The following is a 22,858-nucleotide window of genomic DNA, read 5'->3' on the forward strand; positions in this document are numbered from 1 at the left end:
AGGCTTCAAAAGAAGCCCTCATTAAAAGAAACAAATGTAGTTACAAAATAAAAATATTGAAAACTCAATGGCCATATCCATTTACATAAAAAAAAGTGTCAATTCTCCAGAATATAATCTCAAATAAGTATTTGCTGGCATAGTAGATCAGCAATACCTCCAATACACTGTGCTAATGGAAACCTAATGGAAACACTAGACGTCCTCTTTCTGAGCTAACAAAGCACCATGCAGAAAATTCTCCATTGCAGGGGAGTGGGAGGAAAAGATGGCAGTTTTGTTGCTCCACAGCATTTCTAAAAGCCATCCCAAAGAACATCATTGTTGTCAGTTTTGCAGGAAGCTGACCATATCTTACTCTTCCAATCATGTTAGAAGTGCAATATATGTGACTGACAATATGGAAGGCCTCAGGGAGCATAGATAGAGAAATGAAACCAAGATTGGCCTAATACTGTCAGCTCCCTTGGCATGTGTCCTGCATTAGAAAAGAATAAGTAGTAAAGCCTTTCCCAGATGTTGGGTAAGCAACTACTCTTAAAAATACAGTTAGAAGCAAACCCTGAATTAAACTGAATATGGCTTTTCATTTTGCAAAAACAGGAAGCACAACATAATATAAAAGGTTCCTATTAGTATTTCTTTTACAAACATTGCTGCTGTTGCTGCTTGTGTGGAAGTATACACAGGCATGGAAAAAAAAAACATTGCCGAATGCACGCATATAGAGAGTATGCCTCCAAGCCAGAGAGTCTGGGGACAGCAGCAGTCAGAAGAAGTAGCTGTTGCTCTTTAGAAAGGATGCCTGCATTCCATTTCCCTGCAGGCAGGAGAGAGCTAGTGCTTATTTTTCCAGTATGAAGAGGAAAAGAGGCAAGAAGGAAGACTCTACAGTGTTAGACAATTGGTAAGAGTCTGAAAGTAAGGTGGCCAAGAAAAGAGGTCTATTTAAAAGGTAGAAGTGGTTAAAGAAACCGAAATTACAAAATGAGATTGTTTGTAGAAAGTATCTAGCACCAGGAGATTATGGAACCCAGGGGGACCCATACATACGGACATAAAAATACCAAGAAAAATAGTGGCAATATGTTGGTGTAGACAGAAACACTTTGAATAAATGAAGGTGTCAGACTTGTACAATATCAATTACTTTTTTTAAATGTGAAATTACACTTTATAATAGTAAGAGTATCTTTATCGACAGCTCGGTCGCTCCATGTGGAATTACGAAACAAACCGAAAATAAATTTGCTCACTATGTGCGCTCTTCACTTACGTATTTAAGTGCAACCAAGCGCCAGGATTTCCAGCAAATACTGATAGATTCAGTGAACCTATTGCTGCAGAAAGCACAAAGTCATTGAAAAAGCTAAATTCAAAATTATATTCCAATTAAAGACAAAAAAAGCTTAGTAGCTGTTTTTAAAAGGAGTAGTCTTTGTACAGCGTTATCTTCACATTGATTGCTTCTGTATTTTGAATTTCATAATAACGGTGCTATTTCCACTTATTTGACAGTGCCATGAAACAAAAGAAGGAGCAGCTATTAGAGCCATAAAGATCATCCAGTATGAGATTCTAATGAACGTTTTGGGAAACAATTCTTTCTAATAATGTGATCAAAGCAGTAGTTGTGTTTGTGGTCGATTTCCCGCCCCCCCAGTTAGGAGGGATGCAGAAAACAAAAACCCGATCAGGCTACACATAAATTAGAACATAAAAACGGCCATACTGGGTGTGACGTTGCACTCTATATGATTTTATAAAAATATGCTAATGAGTGTGAATATAACGTAACTGGAATATGCTTCATGCAAAAGGTCTCTTGTAAGGTACCATTACAAAGCTTATAATCTACTGAGTGTGATCATCCTATTTGTATAAATGTATCGCTCTTGTATCTGAAACCAGAAATATGAACCCTGAGGTCCTATTGTAGTTATGCAAAGTGTGGGCCATTAATGGTGGTTTGGAATCTTGATGGTTCCCATTAATCAGGACAATTGTCTGTAAATGGCTCTGTTTTACTTGTAAGTCTTCCTGTATACCTGTGGGCTGGCAAGTGGGTAATGAAGTCTTACAGTGACATGTGATCATGTCACCTGAACTGGAATCCATCTTTAAGCTGGTGCTTTTCCATTGAGAAGAGGGGTGGCAACCCAGAGGGACAAAGGATTCCCGCCTTATGCAAAAGATATATGTGGGTGGAACAGAACAAAAGGGAGAATTATGAGAAATCCCTGAGCTACCACCTGAGCTGGAACAAGGGCTGTACCAGAGGAAAGGATTGTGCCCGAGGAAGGCGTCCAGACTGTGAAAGAAATTTATTGAAACATCTCTGAGGGTGAGATTTTATCTGTATTCAGTTTTGTTACTGTACTAGACTTAGACTTGCATGTTTTATTTTATTTTGCTTGGTAATTCACTTTGTTCTGTCTGTTACTATTTAGAATCACTTAAATCCTACTTTCTGTATTTAATAAAATCACTTTTTACTTATTAACCCAGAATATGTATTAGTACCGGTGGGGTGGGGGGAGAGCTGTGCATCTCTCTCTATCAGTGTTATAGAGGGTGAACAATTTATGAGTTTAGCCTGTATAAGCTTTATACAGGGTAAAACGGATTTATTTGGGGTTTGGACCCCATTGGGAGTTGGGCATCTGAACATTAAAGGCAGGAACACTTCTTAAGTTGCTTTCAGCTAAGTCAGCAGCTTTGGGGCATGTGGTTCAGACCCTGGGTCTGTGTTGGAGCAGACAGGAGTGTCTGGCTCAGCAACACAGGGTGCTCGAGTCTCAAGCTGGCAGGGAAAGCAGGGGCAGAAGTAGTCTTGGCACATCAGATGGCAGTCCCAAGGGGGTTTCTGTGATCCAACCCGTCACACTGGGTCAGACCAAAGGTCTATCTTGCCAGTATCCTGTCTTCCAACAGTGGCCAATGCCAGGTGCCTGAGAAGAATGAACAGAACAGGTAGTCATGGGATCCAGGTCCTGTCGCCCAATCCGAGCTTCTGGCAAGAAGTATGTTTGTATAATCTACCTTTTGACAGTATTTCCCACCTCCCACCCCACCCCGAGTAAATATGCCAGATTGTTCAAGTACATGGTTGACATAGGCCAATAGTCTTCTAGTGGTTTTGTAGAGAAATAATTTCAGCTTTGAGATACAGTATGAATTTTCCATTAAATAGAGTGTTGCTAAATGCGTGGGAGCACTTTTAGATGAGTGTAGCATAAGAGCACGTCCATTTCAGTTGCACAAGATAGTTTCAAGAACAGCTCTCTAGGGCAGTGGTCTCCATTCAGGGGTCCGCGCACCCCAGGGGGTGCACGAGATGATCCCGGGGGTGCGCGGCAGCAGTAGTGCCCCCAGACGGCACTGGGCAGTTTTTTTTCCTTCGGCAGCAGCTCTGCACATCCACAGCTGGTGATCTCCTCCGGCGGCACGCCTGCAGCAGGTCTTCCGGTCTTCTTGCTTTGGTGGCACGCCTGCGGCAGGTCACCTTGGGGGTGCACGAGCCAAAAAGTTTGGAGACCACTGCTCTAGGGAACAATATTCTTTATAATGTAGTTAAAGCTTCTTTTTCTCTAGGAGGAAGTTTCAGATACTGCAGCTGGGTCCTGAACTGGAGAACACCTGGTCTCCATCTGTTAAGGACCATCTGTTCCTGTCCCCCAAAACACATTTTAAAGTTGGCAATGAATATTATTTCTAAACTAGAGATTTTAATACCTCAAGAGATTGAGTAAACCTGCGTTATGAAATGTATGATCAAGGACACAGCTTACATATTATTCTGAAGGTGGATGTGGTTCCACAGCTGGAAGCTCTTCAAAAAAAAAAAAAATCTATGTCCTTGTCCCCTGCCTGAAGCACCTGGGCACAGTGTACTGGAGAGTCCCTTGAAACATCAGGATATGGTGTAAAACCTCTCACTGGGCAGGCATTTCTTATGAATCAAACAGAACTGGACCCTTGAAAATTTAGAGGTTCTAAAAACAGACAAAGGGGGACTGTACCACATACCCCATTTTATTTACACAGTTAATGTCTGTAAAATGTGCCCAGACATGATTCTGACTAGCTCAACATGTTTGTATAACAATAAAAAAAAGGCTTCAATGCTCAAAAATCACACTGGCAGAAGAGGTTTAATTTATGTTTGATGAACACTTAGTCACATAAAAATGTTGCAAGTTTCTGTCCAGAGTTCATTTCTTGGACCATGAATCCGCCATGATTCTGACAGAATGGCTTTGGATTTAACTGAGCAAGTGGTTCCTATCTGGGAGTAAACCTCTCCTATTTATGTTACAAAGTACCTAGATACCGTGAAATAGAAAGCTGCTTTGACCCTATCCTTTTGTTTGGTTTGGTGCATGCTCACAATGTTTTATCAGTGTCTAATTTCTCCCACTGGCAATTTAGCTAAAATTCTGTATTGGGTAAATAACTGGGATTACTTTTTCTAACAAACTGTCTTGAAATGTTTTCCACTCCTCTAAGAAAATTGCTTCTCTTTATGAAGTTTTCCAGGAAATAATCTTTGGGTCATTTTTTCACTTCCCTACTGCTTCTTTGCTAGCCATGGATTTGACTCTTATCCATATATAGTACACTTAACTACAAACACCAGAGCTACACAATGATGCTTTAAAAATACCAATATTTCTCAAAATGCTTTCCTGTCTAAAGAGTGAGTGATTAGTGCTGCTTTGCCTAATTCCATGATATGCTGACTGTACCAACGCTAGCAAGCACTGAAAACCTAGCGAATTGTTCGCTCTGTTTTTCTTTACTGTATGGGAAACAACAACAAATGTGCTGAAAAGCTGATATGTTGTGATAATGGTGCACCACAACGGAAGCATACAGTGCTATTGTAATATTCCACCAAAAACACAACACATGGAAGCAGAAAAGAAACTGGGAGAGAGGAAAGGAAACAAAGACAGACAAGGAATGTGAGCATTAGATACCACATACTGACAAACAGCAACACAACCAAGTGAAGCTGGATCTAAAATAACTGCCCAATATAGCTAGACTATAGCAAGTTTAGCATTCTGTTTTGAAAAAAAAAAGTTGAAGTCAAGCTAAACGTTAAGTTTCATCTTGACCAGTCACACCAGAAAGTAGGTTTTCTGACTCCAAACAACACGAGGACTTAAAATATAAATTTAAGTATTCAATTTCCAATTCCTTAGACTAACATCCTAGTGTAGCTTTCACACTGTATAGTTTATAAATAGGCAATTCAACTTTGGAATAGAAAGTAGTAATTATTTTGGACTTGCAATACTCAAGTTTAAACAGGGAAATAACTAACAGAGCAACAGGAAGCATTTTATGTAGGCAGAATATAACTAGTTTAACTAATCTGGCCAGGACAACTGCTTTGTATACGTGATTCAGATGCCAGTTTTGCATTCTTACACAAGTTTTACATTGGTTTAAGTCCACAAACATCAAAGGAATTATTCCTGATTTACACCAGCATAGATTAAAATGATGAATAATCAATCCCCAATAGTCTACGCTTATGCTTTGGTGAAGAGGACTAGGAACACTTTCAGAAGTAAGTTACCAACCTTTCCATAACTGTTGCTCGTACACTGACTCTGTGTGTGTGTTTGTGTACGCGCACACGCTCCAGTGCACAGTTGGAGAGTTTTTCCCCATAGCAGTACCTGTTGGGATGGCATGAGCATCCTCTCTTGCCTCGCACCCTGCACGCAGGCATAAAGGATGGAGCCACCACTGATCCCACTAAGTTCCTTCCTATCGGAAGAGTCCAAAAGACAGAAAATGAGGGGAGGTTGTGGAATGGACACATACAAAGTATCTCGAACTACTTACAGTGGAAAGAAAAGGAGTACTTGGGGTACCTTAGAGACTAACATTTATTTGAGCATAGTTTATGCTCAAATTTGTGAGTTTCTAAGGTGCCACAAGTACTCCTTTTCTTTTTGCGAATACAGACTAACACGGCTGCTACTCTGATGCTTACAGTGGGTAACTCACAAGCAACCCAAACTGGGAGGTGGGTTTGAGGTTTATTTGAACTACTTGTCCAAATTTAACATCGTCTCTAGATTGTTGAGCGAGCACGAGAGCGAGACAGCAAGCGCATAGTGAGAGGCAAACATGTAACATGATGACCTATCTGGTGGCTTCACATTAGCCAACTGGTAACATAGGCAAATACAACTAGATCTCAAAAATGATATTCTTTGAGTGGAAAAGGACTTCCTCTCATTCTGTTCATTGTATTTGCGGACAATTGAGTAGAAAACCTGAAAGATCTAGTCTGTTCCAGATAAAACTCTAAAGCTCTTTTAACGTCCGGAGTGTGAAGTCTCTCCTAACCATTATTACCACGAGGCTTTGGAAAGAAGGTTGGTAAGAAAATTGCTTGGTTAATATAAAGTGTTATCCACCTACTGTAAGAAACTTTGGGTGATGACTAAAGAAGACTTTGTATACAAAACTGTTTACAGAGGGTCTGATACTAGTGCGCTCAACTCCCCCAATCTCCTGGCTGATGGCTACTAAAAATGCTATATTCATTGAAAGGTGCAACAAACAGCAGGCTGCTAGAGGCTCAAGGGGAGGGCGGGGGGGGGGGAGAAGGGAAGCAGGGGTGGCATTTGTTAAGACAAGATTCAGGCTGCGGGGGGTGGAGAGGGGGGGGGAACAGGGTATGTGCAGAAATAGCCTGTCCAATCTCTTTAGAAGTCTTAGACATTGGGTTTGGAAAAAAGAGCCGTTATCAATAGGTAGCTGGAACACCAATATAGCTGCTAAGTGTACTCTGATTGAGCTAATTGCCAATCCTTGATGTTTCAGGGACAGAAGATTATTCAGCACACACTGAATAGAAGTGGGGACTGGGGAAACCCCTTTCAGTTAGGACCAAATGGAAAAACCTCTTTCGTTTAGCCAGATAAGTAGTTCTAGCTGACGGTTTTCTACTATTCAGCAGCACATCCTGAACTTCTCTAGAGCAGGACTCCTCCACCAATGTTAACCATGAAGACTTCAGGTGAAAAGCCTGAAGATTGCGGGGGATGGGAGAAGGTGGCATGAAGCGAGTGTGACGGAGGGGGACTGACTGATAGGTCTTAGAGCTCTGAAAACCAGCATTGACCAGGCCATGCCAGGGCAATCAGTATAACATGGGCCTTGTCCTGCTTGACCTTGCATAGAACTCTGGGCAGAAGAGATATATGGGGAAAAGCATACAGGAGAGACACTGACCACAGCAGCAGGAAAGCATCCATCAGTGAACCCGGAATGTGGCCTGCCTAGGAGCAAAACTGATGGACATTTCCTGTTGTCTTTCCTGCAAACATATCATTTGAGGAGCTTCCCTCAAATGGTCTGGGCCATGTCTGGGCTGAGGAACCACTCATCATGATTAACAACCTGCTCAGGTAATTGGCCAGCATATTCTGAGACTTGGGAGGCAGGCCGCTTTCAAAAGTTGCTGATGAAGTCTCAAAACAGAATTGTTTCCCAGCAGGCTAATGAGGACCAGCTCCCACCCTGTTTGTTTACATAAAACATGGCCATTGGATTGTCAGTCAGCACCAACATGCCTCTTTTCCAATATGTGGAAGGAATGCCATGCAGGATAAATCAATAGCTCTCAACCAAGGGCACTGGAACTGGGAGGCCAGGGCCTTCCCACTTTTTGGAAGTGGACAGGCCTGGTCCATCCACTTTTTTACCATGGGTCTCCCCGCCCCCCAGCAAGTAGAGGGTCCATGGCTGCCGGACCACTCCAGCTTCTGGTTTGGCCAGGGACGGGGTGGGGCCTCGGGCGGAAAGGGCCACAGACAGGGTGGAGGGCGCTGGGGAAGAAACTGAGTGGGAGGTTAGGGGCAGCTCCACCTTTTATACCTGCATGAGGCAGCAGAGAGGGCTCGTGCTGCCACGATTGGTACCACTAAGGGGAAAACTGACAACTGTACACTGGAATGCACGCACACCTACAGTGCAATGGACGTGTGAAAAATCACTCGAAGATCAGTTGTGCACTTTTCTGAAACATGTATACACATAGCATTTTCCATACCTAACCTATATTAACTTCTCGAGGTAAACAGAGCTAATAACTGAGTTTTGTGGAAAGAGGATAAGCTGAGAAATGCATTAAGAGATTGCATAAGGACTAGAAACATTTTAACATTTACCATTTCAAAATATAAAGCAGCCTGTGAACAAAAAAATAAAAAAATAAACACAGTAAGCACATACCCAGTCCTATCTCCCTCAGTTTAAAGTCCTGTAAGCTTGTGGTGTAAAGCTGTTTATTCAATTCCCACTGTGGTCTGACTTTTGTTAAGAATGTAATTCCTCAAGGCCAGAATCCCATTTACATTACATTAACTAAAAGACAAAATTTAAATGTACATTTAACTACAACTGAAAATCTAAATTTATTTCTGCTGTATTTAATGTAGACACCATTTTTACTCAGCTTGGCAGTAAATATGCAAACGAATGCTCAAGTATTAGAAAAATGAGCATCTACCTTTTTTTTTTCACCTTAGCATTTCCTGCTTTTGTCAGTTTCTTAAGGCCAATTTTAAATACGGAAATAAGCACAAAATTTTTAGAAAATCTAAAAGATTTAAGATGTGAAAAAATAAAGCATGAGGCTACAGGGAGGATTAAGATTTGGCACAAATATGTAAATTAAATCAGTAGTGATCTGCATTAAATCACACAGTTAAACCAGTTAACGCACTGTCTAGAGTTCTTCATTACACCTATGAAATAATTCTAAAAATCAAATTAAGCCCAACTTTCTAGTTTGTAGTTAAACACTTATTTTAAAATAAAATACTGTTTTAAGTACAAACAACAGAAGACAGTGCCTTGAGGGAAATCTTTACTCTTTTGGGGAGGAGGCAGGTTCAGTTACCAAAAGACATCAATTTACCCAAAGAATTTTTTTGTTGTTGTTGAATTTGTATCGTTTTTGTGAAATTGCTGCTCAGAGTACCTTTTTATGGCTTAACTGAGAAGTCTTAACGATAGGGTTTTAAAATGGAAATATTAACTCACTCTTAACTACAGCAATGTGAATGTGACAACGTAAAGAACTCATTCCATTTATCAAAAACAAACATGCATTCGTTAACTCACACTGCAGTGAAAGCATACTGTACTCATTGCTGTCTTTCTACAGAGAAAGATCTCTTTATATAAGGCTTGCTGCCTTACCTCTAGGTCACAGCTGTATTCGGTGCCATCCAGGAGCATCACTTTGCATGGCACAGTTTTAATCTTCTTGGGAGCTTTCTGAGGCGCTTTTTCCATTTTGATTTCGGCTGTCTGTACCTCTTTGGTTTCCCTCTTTTCTTCTACTTTTTGTTTTTCTTCTTGCTCATTGGCAACTTTCTCTACTTCAATCTCTTTACTGTCTTCTTTAGCAGGCTGTAAGAAAGATGTAGTTTAATACAACGAGTCCAACCCTTTCAGGATGAAGTTGAAAGAAAATTCTTCTTTTCTGTACTTCAATAATTAATTATTCTTATAACTATCCATTAAGGTTGTGCTCCCAGCTGGTGGTGTTTGGATGCATAATATATAGTTTTTAAGGTTTCCCCTTTTCTCAAAGTTACTGAAAAACTATTTTTCTATCCTAAAGGCCACTATCTTGCGGTTAAAATTCTAGCAGAGGCAACCAGTCTCCCTATAGAAGTCAAAATAAAAGTTACACTTTTTTCTTAAAAGCAACTCAAAATATAATGAGAAATTGCATTGAACAAGACCACATTTAAGAAAAACTCAAGCCATAAGTGACACAGGTTTGTATTTAAGGACTGACATCTGAAGGCAAGACTTTGGAGCACTACAGAGGAGAGGCACATGTATGGCATAGTGCCTCACATTTCAACACCATAGCCACCAGCATCTGAACACCAACCTCCAGGCAGCAAGAAATAAAGACCGTATCCACAATGCACAGTCTGAGAGAATGGAAGAGTAAAGCGTGGAATAAAATAACTGAGATCCTCAGGACTCAAAAATAACTACAGCAGATAATAAATGGATTGCTTCAGTCACTAAGGTTATGTCTACACAGAAAAAAAAACAAAACAAAAAACCCGCAGCAGCAAGTTTCACAGCCCAGTTCAACAGACTTGGGCTCACAGGGTTTGTATTACAGTGCTAAAAATAGCTGTATGTGCACATCCTGGCTCAGGCTGAAGCTTGGGCTCTAGCCTGAGCCAAAACATCATAGTGCAAATCCATGTCTGAAGAACTGCCTGGCCTTTTTTTTTTTTTGGTGGCTATGTAGACATACCCTCAGTAGCACATCACTAAAGTCAGCCCAAGCAGAAAAACCTGCACAAAAGTACAAACAATGAGCCATATTAATCCCTGGTATAATTTCAATACATGACATGGAATTCAGAGGAGTTACAGCAGCAATAAATCTGGTTCACTGACTAGCCGTTAATATTTTCATTAATTTATTATCTTTCCACACCTGTGTGTCAGCACTGCTCACAGAATGCTTCTCCTCCTCCTTGTCATCTTCTTTAGTCTCGTGTTGACTCTCAATTGTTGCTTCTTCCAAATTTCCCTTTGGCTGAGTCATGTCCTCTGGAAGTTGACTTTCCCTCTCCTCCGCTGCCTGTCTCTCCTCTACAGGTTTTTTCTTGGCTTCATCTTTGGGCTCCACCAAGTTATAGGATTTTTGTTTCTTAAGCCATGGGGGGATAAAGCGAGAGATCCCCTTGCCTTCAGGTGGATCTTTTTCCTTCTTCTGACTGCTTGGGCTGCTTTGGGTAGCTAGTGCTGGGGAAGAAGGAGTACTTTGTGCCTCTTCAGAGAGTGTCTTTTCAGACTTTTGATTTTCCTGACTCTCTATTGCTTCCTCATGTTTTTCGTTGACTGCATCTGCCCCCAGCAGCTCAGATTCCTTCTTTACTTCAGTCTCTGGGCCAACTTCAGTCGTCATGGTCACAGGTTATGCTAGAAATCCAACAATAAAATATTATTATGCATTGTTTCAACATTATACTTTTGGGCTCTCAACACCATTCATAGGAATTATCTAAAAATTAAGGCACCACAGATCAATTTTGTTAGGATTAAAGAGCTGTTTTAATCCATCCTATTTAAAGATCTTCAACCAAAAATAAAAGTAGCAGCAGACCAAAATCTGCTGCCATATTGGACATCTGGAATTTTCAAAAATGCTTATGCTAAAGAGATACATGATGCTTCAATGCACCACTGCTTTCCTCTTGGAAAAGTGGTGGGAGTGCTTCATGGTTCCTAGAATTAACACGGAAATACACTTGCTACAATAGGGTGCTCTTAATGTTAAAGACAGACTAAACATAAGAATTGTTCAGTATGTAACTTTCACTCTTTTCCTGCAGGCTTTTCAAAGCAGTCTAATGGAGCTCAAAATTTCAGGAGGAAATTTGGGCACCTAACTCTCCTGGGCTTGTCTGAAGATCCCAGCCATACACTGACATCCTGGCCTCATTTAAGTCAATGGAAGTTTTACCGTTTACTTCAAATCATAAAAAAGTTTAATCCATAGTGTTTACTGCATTTTTGTACATTTCCAACTTGATAAACACAGTGCGTAGGGGGAAATTATTCAAATGAAAAGTTCTCTCCCCTCTTTTGTGCTTTTCAGGAGTACATTTCCAATCCCATCACCATTCACACCCAGCATTCTAATTAACTTTAATCAAAATATTAAAGGCTATTTTAATTGGAATAGCTACATGGTCTCCTTGTTAAAAAATAAATTTAGTTGTTGGTACAGAGAAAGGAAGACACATGTAGAATGCTAGCAATCAAGCCCACATGTTTCACTGCTGCATACTATCAGCTGTTAATGGACAGAATTTTTGTAAATTTTTTATTTTAATCTAAAAATCAAATTTGTTTCATGAATTTGGCAGGATGAGAATTAAAAAAAAACCCACAAAAAACCCACCTCTAATTCCCTAAAACAACTTGAACTCAGGGACAGAGAAAGTGGAGTGCATCCCTATTTAATGCAGAATGCCTTCAACAGACCTTGAATCAAGTCTGGTCTCTGAGTCAGAAGTTGACATAAAGCACCAGAACATGATACTTTTAATCCCCATACATCTTTGCCCAACCCTTTCTTAAAAGTTTAGGATAAACTATTGGCATAGCTAGATGGCCTGAAAGTCAGCAGATTGCAACAGAATTCATTCTAACCACTGACACCAACAGGGCACCCCACTGAAATATGCCTGCCATCAACCCCTCTTGTTTAAAAACAGTAGATTATTAGTTCAGGGCCCCTACTGATCTCCACAGATGCTAAATCATGCAAGGACAGAGGTAGTTTCTACATTAATTAATTTAGCGATTTTAAGTCATACATGCCATCTTAAATTGCACTCAGAAACCAACTGGAAAAATTGGGGTATTTTATTCCCGGCAGGGAGCACCACCAAGTGGGCTCCCAGCTTCTGTAGTAGCTAATGTTTCCAAATGGACTTCACGTCTAACCACAAATGGAATGAATACAGTAAGCCAGACTGAAGTTACAAAGATATGGATAACAAATGAGAGCTGCATCCACCTAAGAGGTCAAACCTTTTTGTCAAATGGAAACTGCCACTACTGATGCTTGGACAATCAAAAACAGCATATGGTGCCTTTATTTAACACAGTTAACATAACTCATTTTCACCAAGAGTCTTGACGGATACACAAGACACAGTTTAAAATCAACTACTCATTATTACAGTTGTGCTGTGCAACCAGGCATGACCAGCAGCAAGAGAATGGAGGTCAGTCAAAGCATTGCATGTTTGGGGCTACAATCCACCTCCGCCACCAAAAGTAGAACCAAATAATTAAAGGACACTTCCTGGAATAAGATACTGTAGTAAGTGAAGTTACAAGCATGTTAACAGATAATATTTGAGTCCTACAGTCTCATAACGCAGAGATTTGATTTAAGCTCACATTTAAATACTCAAGTTTATACTTGTTATTTTCCCTAAGTGGTTATAAAAATTGAAGGAAAGAACTTTTGTCATGTTTAATAGATTTCTAGTGGCACTGAATGCTGCTTTTAAATAACTGCCTAATTTCAAGATTAAAGCAGAATTTAATTTGTGATTTAAAATATGGACTGTCCAAATATTTCCCTAAAACTAGCTTCTAAATAAATCTATGATTTCAGGAAACGCCTGGATTTAATGTAAATTATGCCAAATCTGAAATGCTAGCTATAAATTTGCCAGATTCTGAGAAATCATTCCTTCAGAAAACATTTGGGTACAAATGGACAACAAATTCTATAAGAAATCTGGGAATTCAAATCTCAACCAACCTAGAAGAGTTTTACGATTTAAATATCAAACCACTACTTCAGCAAACAGAAAAAGATCTGGAGCGTTGGGGGAAATATGCAATTTCTTGGTTGGGAAAGACCAGCCACAGTCAAAAATGAACATTTTGCCAAAGATACATCTTTCTTATTTCAAAATCTTTCTGTAATCATCCCAGATAAAACTCTGGCAGGAACACAGAGGATGTCTTTAGAATTTATATGGAATAAGAAAAAAACCCAAGAGTGAGTGCAGACACTTTGTACAAACCCATTGAACGGGATGGACTAGCCGTTCCAAATGTTCAATGGTACTTGCAAGCCAGCTAGCGTGCAAAGCAGTAGGGAACATTGAGCACTCTGTCCCAGCCCAACCCAGGTCTTTACGGAACACGAAAACTGTGGCAGTGTAAACATTCCTTGGCTACCAATTAATTTAAGAAATAAAAAAAATCACTCTCCAGAAATTATACATTTCCTTTTAGCAAAGGCTATTCTATGGGCTTGCGGTAGAACTGAAGATAAAATAAATTCTTTCCCTTCACCAATGACACCCATTGGAAATAATCCTGATCTTAACCTAAACCATGAACCAGAGAGCTATAAAGACCAGAAGAGCCATGGAATACATATGGTTGTCCAGCTAATCAGTAAAGAATCTTTTCTAAAAATTTAGACATCAAAACTAACTTTAACTGACCCACTCTCCTGTGGTATCCGTACTGTCAAGTTAGACACTATGTTTCTCAACTTTCTAAAACTGTTTTATACAGAAAACTAACTTTAATAGAAGCAATGGAATCTGGTCAATTAGGAAACTATCCCCAGTTGTTAAATATTTATGACTAAATAACCTTTTAGTAATCCTCCTAGGGCTTCCTAGCAGAAAAATTGTCACACAAAAGGAAATGAATTATTTCTCATCTGCTAGGCTACCTCTCACTGGAAAAAGAAAAATAGTCCAACAATAGAGGAATAGTTAAATATATATATATATAGGGGAGGTTGTTATAGAAAAATTAACACACCAATTACATACCCAGAAAAAAATAGGTTGAGAATTATATACTTTAATAAATAGCAACCAAATATCGAATATTAAAAGTACATTCACTAGCAAAAAACAGCATACCTGTTCATTTTTTTATTATTAAAAATTGATAGACATGCCGCCTTTGTGAAATATGTATAATTAGAGATTTCACTCAATTTAATAAAAAACTAGAAACAATGTCATCGGTATTGTAATTTTGTTCACTCTGTAATATGGTAACACTGCAGAGAGGTCTGATGATTACATTACTGTATATCTCTAAACAAAAATTCACTGTTGTAATGATTGTTTTGTTTTACATTTACATGGCAAGGATTTTTTGAGTCTGTTTATACTTCCTAAAAGTGACATACTTACTTAAATAGCAAAATGTAATTTGACTAGTAGCAACGTATTTCTACTTTCTACTCATTAGCACTACCAAATTACTGTTTTATTTCTCTCGCATGCACATATCCATCCCAACACTGCTACCAGAGCTAGAAATTAGCTTTTCTGGGAAACAATCCACAAATATCTGCTTGCCAAAGAAAACTGATCTATTAGGCATTCTTTTGTAAGTATAGTATAATCAAATTGTAAGCTTCAGTGTTAACTGTGCAGTGCCAATTGAAACTGATTAGCTAGGAAATGGTAATCTAGCCTTATGAAAAAAATTAAGTGAACTGCAAAGTGGCATCTTCTATTTGAGAGCACATATTCACATATTTATTGTTCCATCTACCACCCTAAAACAATATTTGTGTATCTATATAAACTGCATCCTCCTCCCTATCATTATAAGGGGTATGCGTACACAAACATTTAGTTCACAGCAAAGCTGGGGTGCTAGCCTGCTGCGGACTACCTGTCCAGGTGGACTTGGCTGACAGGGGACTAAATCAAAGCTCATTAACAAACTATTAATGTACATGAGCAAAGTCTACATGGACAGCTAGTCTGCAGCAGGCTAGTGTGAAGGAGATTCATACCCCAGCTTGCCAGAACTGAAGTGTTGGTGTAGACAAACCAAACCTTTTGGAGGCTATCATCGTCTCTTCCGAGAGCACGGACCATACAAGTTGTAGTGCACATTGTGGGCACTACAGGAATCCCTTCTGGTGAAAGGCTAAAGTCTATTTTATTTTAAAAAGATAGTTCAGTAACCAAATAGCTTTCCAGTTTAAGAAGGAAGCAATATTCTATTCAGCATCCAGTCTTTTCCCCAAAAGCCTCGAATAAGACTTCATAAAATTTAAAATTGCTTCCGCTTTAGAGTGTTTTAAGTTTCATACTTCCAGCATTTTGAGCGGTCCCTCATAATGCTCTATTTTTCCCGAGTTAGCTAATCAATTCTAAAATGCCCATCACAATGTATTGAATTTTACTATGGTGTGACTAAAATCGCTGGTATTTGGCAAAAAGGCACTTTATTTTAGATTTAATAACAAATTTATTGATTTGATTTATGCCTGTGCTACCTATTATGGGAATTCAACATTCAAAAACAAAATGTGTGTTTTTGAGACAGTTTGGGGAATATTTTTATGTCATTTTATTCATTTATGAATCTCATTTTTTGTGAATATCATTTATGCTTGTACCGTGCTTTGTGGACTAGAACCTCTATTTTGTATTTGATCCTACTTTGTCTCTTGTATGAAAAGATCGTTTAAGATGGTATATGAATAGCCTGCTTCAGATGTATAACATAGCTGGAGGAGGAGGGAGTGTTTCCTCACCTTGTGAAGTGCTAACACAGAAAGTGTCATCCAGCCAGCTTTTAACTATTGACTTGTTAGGGATTCTTGTCCGCTTTCCCTTTCCTCCCCCTATGTAACAAGGCATACTGTGCACATGAACTCAGCATGACTGGGTCATGAGCTTTCACACTCGGGAAATCATGACTAAAACAATGTTTATAACCACAAGGACTTCTGTGTACAGGGACTGACTGCTGGCAGCAGCAAGAGAAACCTGCTGCAGGGGAAACAGCACTCTCCACCTAACTTAAACACGGACATAGCTCAGACGCAGATAGAGGGGGGAATTCAGACGAGGATGCAATTGTGCTCAGGTTTACGTTGTTTTTCCATAGATGTGTGCACATGCATGTTTCTTGCTTTCGCTGTCACATGGTCCCTGAAAGGTGTAACTAGAGAAACAAGAACTCACTCAGTCAGGTGAGCATGTCTGCAGGAAACACATCTGAGTAACTTGGAAGTTCTGTAAAATCGAGGCCCCAGTTCCAGGGTCTGGACAGCAGGGTTCCAATGCCAAGAGGGGCTCCAGACATGGGATCTGCACCCGACGAGTGCGCCTCAGACACCCAGAGGTAGGAGCAGTGTTCAGTCACTACCCAGAGCTGAGGGGCTTAGCGGCAGATGGAATTCAGTGGTGGAATCACCTCAAACAAACTAGTGTCCATCCAGAAAACAGGACTAGACCAGATTGTGCCAGTTTTCTTTTCAATTCTCCCACACCTCCCCAAGATAAACAAGCCACAAAAATCAAAATCAACCAACAAGAAGAGTAATACTTTAGGGAAGATAAACTTACTGGAAAAATCAGACAGTGGGCTGTTTCTTTCAGCTAAATACACAAGTATTAAAAGAGGGGCCTTGGGAGATGGTTGCCCTTGGGAAAAATGTATGCGGTGGTGACATCAGTTATTTGCCTGTAAGTTTTGAAGTATTCTTTATCCAAACATTACTAGAATGGAAGCCAAACTTTAAAACAGCCACCTTTTTATTTTTGTTTCAAGTATAGTACATCAATTTCTCCATTATACGTGTGTAATATATCCTGGTCATCCAGCCTATGCCAGGTTGGTCTGTCTTTTTCCAAGAGGTTCCTATAGTTCATTGTGCAGCCACCAGAAGTTTAGAAATCACTGTGCTTCCTTTGATCCTGTATCTGAGCTGGTAATCTCAAGAAAGAGGATATTGCAGTATCCTATGAGAGAGATACAGCTGAGATGCAGAAGAAGATACTGATTCACAAGAGTGATTTTGTGATATCTCTACTAAATATAGAGGAAGAGAAAAAAATGCATCTATGAGAACATAAAAGTTTCTCTTTTTCAACTAATAAGGTCCAAAGATTCGTTTCCATGGGTACTTCAGCCTGCTTTCAGTTTGGGGCGGACAGAACCCAGACCTTTCGGTCACTGGCAGCAGAGGAATGCCCCATCTCCTAAACTCCCTATGATAAAGGTAACTTCCACAGCCAGGATAATCCAAATCAGATTGTGTTAAATACAATTTGAAGAAAAAGTACTTCTATTAGAGAGAATGTAAATTCCACCAAAAAAATGAACGTAAATCCTTGGATGTCAATTTCCATCTATTCTAGATGCTCCATTTGTCCCCAGATGGCCTATGCTTGATGAAAGGAAGTTTCCAGGTAAGCATGTGTTCAGGTCCACAGATCTATTGCAATGAGATTTTTATAGAAAATGTGACTGTAGGGTGGGAAGCATGATCATCCTTTAAATAGGGACATCCAAAATGAGCTAGAATATCTCCTCCATCTTCCCTTAGGCTCGAAGGTCTGGAGGAGAAGATTTCTGCCCAAAGAAAGAAAATGGTATTGACTAAACTTGGATAACCAATACGAAGATCTTGAACTAATGGCAGTCTAGCAAATCTCAATACAGGACACATGATTACACTGCCCTGAGATTGAGGCTTAAGTGAAGGAGGAATATTTCTTCCGTTTACTTAAAGGAACGAATGCTATGACAATACCTCTCTGAATTAAAAAGTATATTAATGGGCCTTATTAGAGAAAGTTCTAAATGTCAAATAAATTAATTCTGATTGGAAATAGTAGCCATTGGGAGGCCCTCTCTAATGGACAGGAAGTATAACAATGCCTTCTACAGGGGATCAATTTGAATATGCTGTAATGAGCAGAGTGAGGTTCCAAGGTTATGATCTGTGATCTTGCAGCTTTGAAATAATGTTGATGCCTTAAGGAAACATTTAATGTTGGATTTGTACAAAACTTCCTGCTCTTGAATATGTCAAGTCTCTGTGGTATAATATTATTGACTCTTTTGTTAGGGCACTCATACGCCCACAATAAAAAGCCCTCAAAGCTGTGTTTTACTGGTTTAACGTATTAAACAATGGACTTTCCACCAGTCAGTACAATAAGTTCTATTTGTTGACTTCTCTTTTGGGGTCCATGAGAGTAATAATCCAACCATTCATTGCAACTTGCAAGACCATCCATCCATCTAGGCCCACACAATAGCAGACCTCCTCAGGGAGGTAAAGGCAACTGAAGATCCAACAATAGGTTAATCAGGCCTGAGGACCATAGCCTCTTCAGCCAGAAAGACAAACAGAATCACTAACACTCTCTCATCCTATCTTCTGTACAGTGGAAAAGGTAGGAAAATGTACAGAAGGGACCCTTCCATCTTTGCAAGATGTCATTACCACCTCACATTCTGGGTCCTGGCACACACAGGCTGCAGGACATTTTATTATGGTTTCCAGATGCAAAGAGGTAGATCAACAGCCCACCAAGTTGACTTATGTTGAGTGAGATATTTTGGGGTATAGGAATCACTCTGCTAATCTGACTTCTGACAAGCAAGTCTTCATGTTCCTTTCCTTCTTGGTGGGAGGTGCACAGAGAGATATGAACTTGCTCTGCCAGGACAGGAGTAGGGGTTGTCCTTCCTTGCTACTATGAAAACCCTATCAGACACCTTGGTTGTCGTGACCAGAACAGGTATGTTAGCTATGGAAGGAGTAGCGTTGTGTGTGAGACCTCAATGAATCAAAGTTTCCAGCTAGTGGATACTGTGCTTTTTCTGGTAGCCATTCCCTGAACTCAATGGGGGAAGATTCCTTCATAATAAAAATCTGATTCTCTACATTCACCAATTGATGGATTAGAGAACACACAGCTGGAGCTAGAGCTACGCTAATGGATGACATAGGGTGAGCTGTGGAGGGGGATACTCCGGATTACTGAAGAGAGATATCACATGAATGATAATAGTCGAAAAATGCCTGTGTCGGAGATCAGAATTCCCAATGGGTTCCAATAAAAATTAGATGTTTGTTTCTGAGACATCTGTATTTCATTATGGCCATCTCCCTCTTCTGTTAACATTTTTCTGAGATGAAAACTTGTACCTGACAGCATTCATCTTCAGTCCAAGCTTATGATAGACTTCCCGAGTATCATGTGTCTTGTGTTTGTACTGAATCCAAGGTGCTTCAGGAACTGCATCGCTGAGTTTTTGCTTCAGCTTTCTTTTTACATAGAATCCGGATCAGAAAAATTGTCTGGAAAGAGAAATGATTTTCCTTCTTCCCTAAAGCCAACATTATTGCAAGCATGATCCTGGAGAAACACCCTGGAAGCATATGTAAGATCAAATGATGACTGAAGATGGATAAGGAAAAAGGCTGCCAGCCAATTGCAGACTGTAAGAATTGTCTGAGGGTGGTAAAATGAGGTGTTCTGTAGACAAGCCTCCTTCAGGGACTTTAGATATTTCAAATAGGACCAGCACTGCTTTCCCTTGATTCACTGAGGGTAGAAATAGGATAAAGAGCTTGCTTCCCTTGAGGATCTGTATCATCAAATTTAAGCTTCACAAGTCTAAGCAGCCATCTTAATGACTGCAAATGGAAAGCAAGAGGAATTCCACATTAGAAATTACTGTAAAGAATACAATCTTTGAATACATTATAGAAAAATTAGTATCTGAAAAAGGAATATATGGTAATGTCCCTCAATACCTTTCCATTGGGGCAATGCAATTATAAACAGAAGACGTGAGACTGACTCAGTTGAGAGCTTCAGGACTAGAGCTGGATGAAGTGAACATTATTTCTTTAACTGGAGATAAATAAATTAGACTAGATATTTTGTATCACTCGTATTTATGACCAGCTAACTGTTCTACTTGAGAGCCAAGTTCAGCTACTTAAAAAAATTCCCTTGCTCATTACCATTTATGATATGTAAATTTCATACCAGGTTTAACTGTTCACAGAAGCATGAGTAACTATTACCCTCTGGCATTAATACCTTTAAGTACAGAACACAGTAAAATCTAATATTCTGGTTACCTTAGTGCTGTTCATTCTGGTCACCACCGTATTGGTTTATTGAAGAGAAAACAATTCTCATAGTATGACTAACCTGCCCACAGTAACCCTCAAGAATAGTTCTTTTCAACTTTCCCTTATGGTACTTGTTGACTATTGGTCTCATGCCATTATTTAGCCTTAGATGGAGTATACCACCAGCTTTGGGCTGCATTTCCAAGCAACCCGACCCCGGTGTGCCAGGAAACTGTTAAGAGGTAAACGGGTGGGGTCCACGCAGCCTGTGGATGGTGTGAGGCCGGCAGCAGCCCCCCAGTGTGCCGGGACTAGGTCATCTTGAAGTCTGATTGCTTGGGAATGCAGCCCAAAGCTGGCGGTAAACTCCATTTAAGGCTAAATACTGCCTTAAGAATAGTGCATGAAAAGGAGTGAGTGACAGTGACAAAGGATTACCTAGCAAGCCTGAGATCTGTTTGTTCACTACACTTTTAAACAGGAAACTGCCTTACATGAGGAATAGATAATTGCCTTATAGAACAGACTTCATTACTTCATCTCTGCAACAAGAGAAGCCTACTTACATTAATGACAACCTGAAAGAAACCAGTCCTGACAAATTTAATTGAAGTTTCATTGATACAAATATTCCTATATATTATTCAGGAACTCAAACAGAATTACTACTTTTACTTAGATTGTAAGCTCTTTAAGGTATGTATCTTTGTTTTGTACATCGCTGAGCACAATGGGGTCCTAATCCAGGACTGTGGCTCCTAGGCACTACACTAATACAATAATAGTAATAAAACATAATAGCCAGTTCTTGGAAACATGTATTTGAGAACACATGACTAAGAATGATCAAGAATCTGTAGTAGCTATTAGGAATTAAGGTAACAGGAAACTAGTGACTTCTGTACTGGGTAAAAATCAAGTTGTATTTTCCTAAAGCAAATAAGCCAAACAAAAGCAACCGAAGGTTTATTTTTAAACAAGCTGTGCAATATATTAAAATTCTTTTGTCTACTGTGTGATCATGCAATTTCAAATGGATAGCAGAATCAGTCATTTGTCTCCAGAGGCACAAGGTACATGAAGATAGACTCATTTCATGCCTGCTCTTCAAAGACTAAGCATTTGTTAGGCAAGAGAATAAAAGGGGGCAGGTGACTTTAGGTTGTTTTTGTTTTGTTTTAAATTAAATCAGTTTCTTGGTGAAGGATTAATTGAAACTACCATTAGTTTACAAAATGCTATTCTAGCTCAATGGTTCAAATGAGAAATTGTGAACAGCATGAGATAGTACTAGAGACTGATCAATAAAAATTACTCTTACTTTGAAAGAGATTTTGTATACTGTTTTGCTTTTAAAATGTACATTTTTTTTTTATGTTTGATCACTGACCAGAATCACAGTAATTGAAACATGGTCAAAGGCACTTTAGGGTTTCAGTGCTCATTTGTGAGCACTCTCAGTCTATCTTTTTACAGTGGAAGAAATAAAGCATTTTCTATTAATTCTTCTTTCATTACCAAATTAAAAACAATTTATTTAGAAGCAGAAAACTGGCTTTTTGCACTTTATCCTTCTTTAGTGCAGACCATCTGCTAACAATACAATTTACTCCTGGGAGAATTATATGCTACTGTGTGTGCGCGCATAATTAATGAGCCCCATGGATTTCTAATTTTTTGTGCAGAAAAAAGCTGCTGCAGCAATGTTGCTGCAGTTCTGCGTTTTGCTCACCAGAGGGTGCTGTGGCGATAGAACAAAGCTGCAGCTCACGGCCAGCAGGGGAAGAGAGAGAGCTGACTTCTTTGCAGAGCTCGTCAGGCCAGGTCAGGAGACCGGGGCTAAGGGGAGACAGACAGCATGGGGTATTGGGGGGTTAGACAGGGCCTCATAAGGTATAGTGGGGGAGGACAGACTGGGGCAGGGGCTGAATGGGAGTGGAGGCACAAGGCCACAGGGGGAGGGAGGTGCAGAGACATGGGGACAAGGGAGTGGCTGGGTGGGGGCACAGACACCTGGGGACAGGAGAAGGGGGGACAGGGAGGGTTGGGTGGGGGCACAGACACACAGGAACAGGGGCGGATGTGCCTGACTGAATGGAAGAGGCTAGGGGTCAGACAGGATCTGCATGGGGGAAGCTCCCTAACAATCCCTTCCCCCCCCCTCCCCAAAACCTGTTCCATACTTTTCCCATCCATACCCAACAACCCTCCAAGTTCACACCCAGGCTCCTTCCAAGCAATTTACTTCTCTATCCCTCAGCTCCTCTGTTACCCCCAACTCCCAAAAGCCTTTGCACTGCTTCTGAAGGGTGTGGGAAATACGGTTCTGTATTGTAGTTTAAATAAATTACTCAGTTCTGTATTAACTTG

General features: G+C 40.0%; 1 protein-coding gene across 21 annotated transcripts in view; it reads right to left on the reverse strand.

Moving 5' to 3' along the window:
• The window catches only part of EPB41L2 (erythrocyte membrane protein band 4.1 like 2), a 249,222-nt gene that overhangs the window by 127,283 nt on the left and 99,081 nt on the right, over window positions 1-22,858 (reverse strand). For 20 of the 21 annotated variants that reach the window (XM_073337300.1, XM_073337316.1, XM_073337314.1 and 17 more), the window contains 2 exons: window positions 10,511-10,998; window positions 9,238-9,450 (listed from right to left, as the gene is read on the reverse strand). In XM_073337300.1, the coding sequence (XP_073193401.1) occupies window positions 9,238-9,450; window positions 10,511-10,984 (687 nt within the window). In that variant the 5' untranslated portion in view covers window positions 10,985-10,998. Of the gene's footprint in view, window positions 1-9,237; window positions 9,451-10,510; window positions 10,999-22,220; window positions 22,328-22,858 lie in introns of all 21 variants that reach the window. The other variant, XM_073337299.1, reaches the window with a different exon arrangement.

Source organism: Lepidochelys kempii, chromosome 3, assembly GCF_965140265.1.
Source record: "Lepidochelys kempii isolate rLepKem1 chromosome 3, rLepKem1.hap2, whole genome shotgun sequence".
NCBI classification, from domain to species: domain Eukaryota; kingdom Metazoa; phylum Chordata; order Testudines; family Cheloniidae; genus Lepidochelys; species Lepidochelys kempii.